This window comes from Arachis duranensis, chromosome 2 (assembly GCF_000817695.3).
Source record: "Arachis duranensis cultivar V14167 chromosome 2, aradu.V14167.gnm2.J7QH, whole genome shotgun sequence".
Lineage (NCBI taxonomy): Eukaryota > Viridiplantae > Streptophyta > Magnoliopsida > Fabales > Fabaceae > Arachis > Arachis duranensis.
In genome coordinates this window covers 83840273-83841294 of record NC_029773.3, presented here as the reverse complement: position 1 = coordinate 83841294, position 1022 = coordinate 83840273, and the positions used below count along the sequence as shown (strand labels likewise).

The following is a 1022-nucleotide window of genomic DNA, read 5'->3' as shown; positions in this document are numbered from 1 at the left end:
TTTGTCAAATATTTTTTGTACGTCCATTATGAGATTCTGAATATTTTTTTTCTATTTCATATTGTGTACAGGCATGCCTTGTAGACATGCAGTTACTCAAAATGAAGAAATTCCATTATCACAATCTGCACCACAGGTTCAGGAGGTAGTATATTCATTATTTTGGTTATTAAAGAATTAATACTCTATGCAGATTAATTAGGTTGACACACTGTCTTGTCAATTTTCACCACTTGTAACAGGTTACAACACATGTTATGTACCCCCACTTATACCAATTCTAGGACTTTTATGGTTCAAATCTCAGCCCTAAAAAACTCAACAACCTCGGCCTCACAACTCACAGAACCAATGTACTGGGCCAGTAGTTGGTACAACAACTCCAAGAACCACAAGGAGCACAATATCTGCCGAGACGATGATTGTTGCAAGTTCAACAACTGCATCAAGACTTCTGAAATTTGCGCTAACACCAAGCTTTAGGCCTCCAGGCTTCAGGCCTCCAAAGAAGCTATGATAATGATATAGGAATTAAAAAAGTGTGTTTTGTTCTTTTGGTATTTTAGCTAGTTATTTTAGTTTTTTGGCGGCTTATTTAGCTTCTTCAAGACTATGTTTAAGTCTTTTGATTTAAGAACAAATATTTAAGTCTTTTGGTTTAGGGACAAATATTTTAGTCTTTTGATTTAGAGTCATGTTGTTGCCCATGCAATGTTGTCTAAACTCTGAACCTATGGATTGCTTGTGCACTATTAACATAAGTATAATGTATGAATTTTTGTACTTTATTTAATATTAGTGAACTTATGAATTGCTGCACAACCAGCAAATTGTATTTACAAATATTTCATGCACAATTTTTTTTGCACATTTAATTCATGGAATAAACTATTAAAAATATCACAAAAAGTCATTTTCATTTATCTTCAACAGTGTTTAAATACATAATTTTATCCCAAGTTACAAACAACCCCAACCAACTAAAGTTAGGACATTAATTTTTCTACAAAGTTAACCTAAAT

At 32.6% G+C, this 1022-nt stretch overlaps 1 protein-coding gene across 1 annotated transcript in view; it reads right to left on the bottom strand.

Moving 5' to 3' along the window:
- Positions 1–333: 333 nt before the first annotated feature.
- LOC107475593 (protein FAR1-RELATED SEQUENCE 4-like) overlaps positions 334–1022 on the bottom strand; it is a 5546-nt gene continuing 4857 nt past the window's right edge. The window contains exon 5 of the mRNA XM_016095259.1: positions 334–511. Within this exon, the coding sequence (XP_015950745.1) occupies positions 334–511 (178 nt within the window). The remainder of the gene's footprint in view (positions 512–1022) is intronic.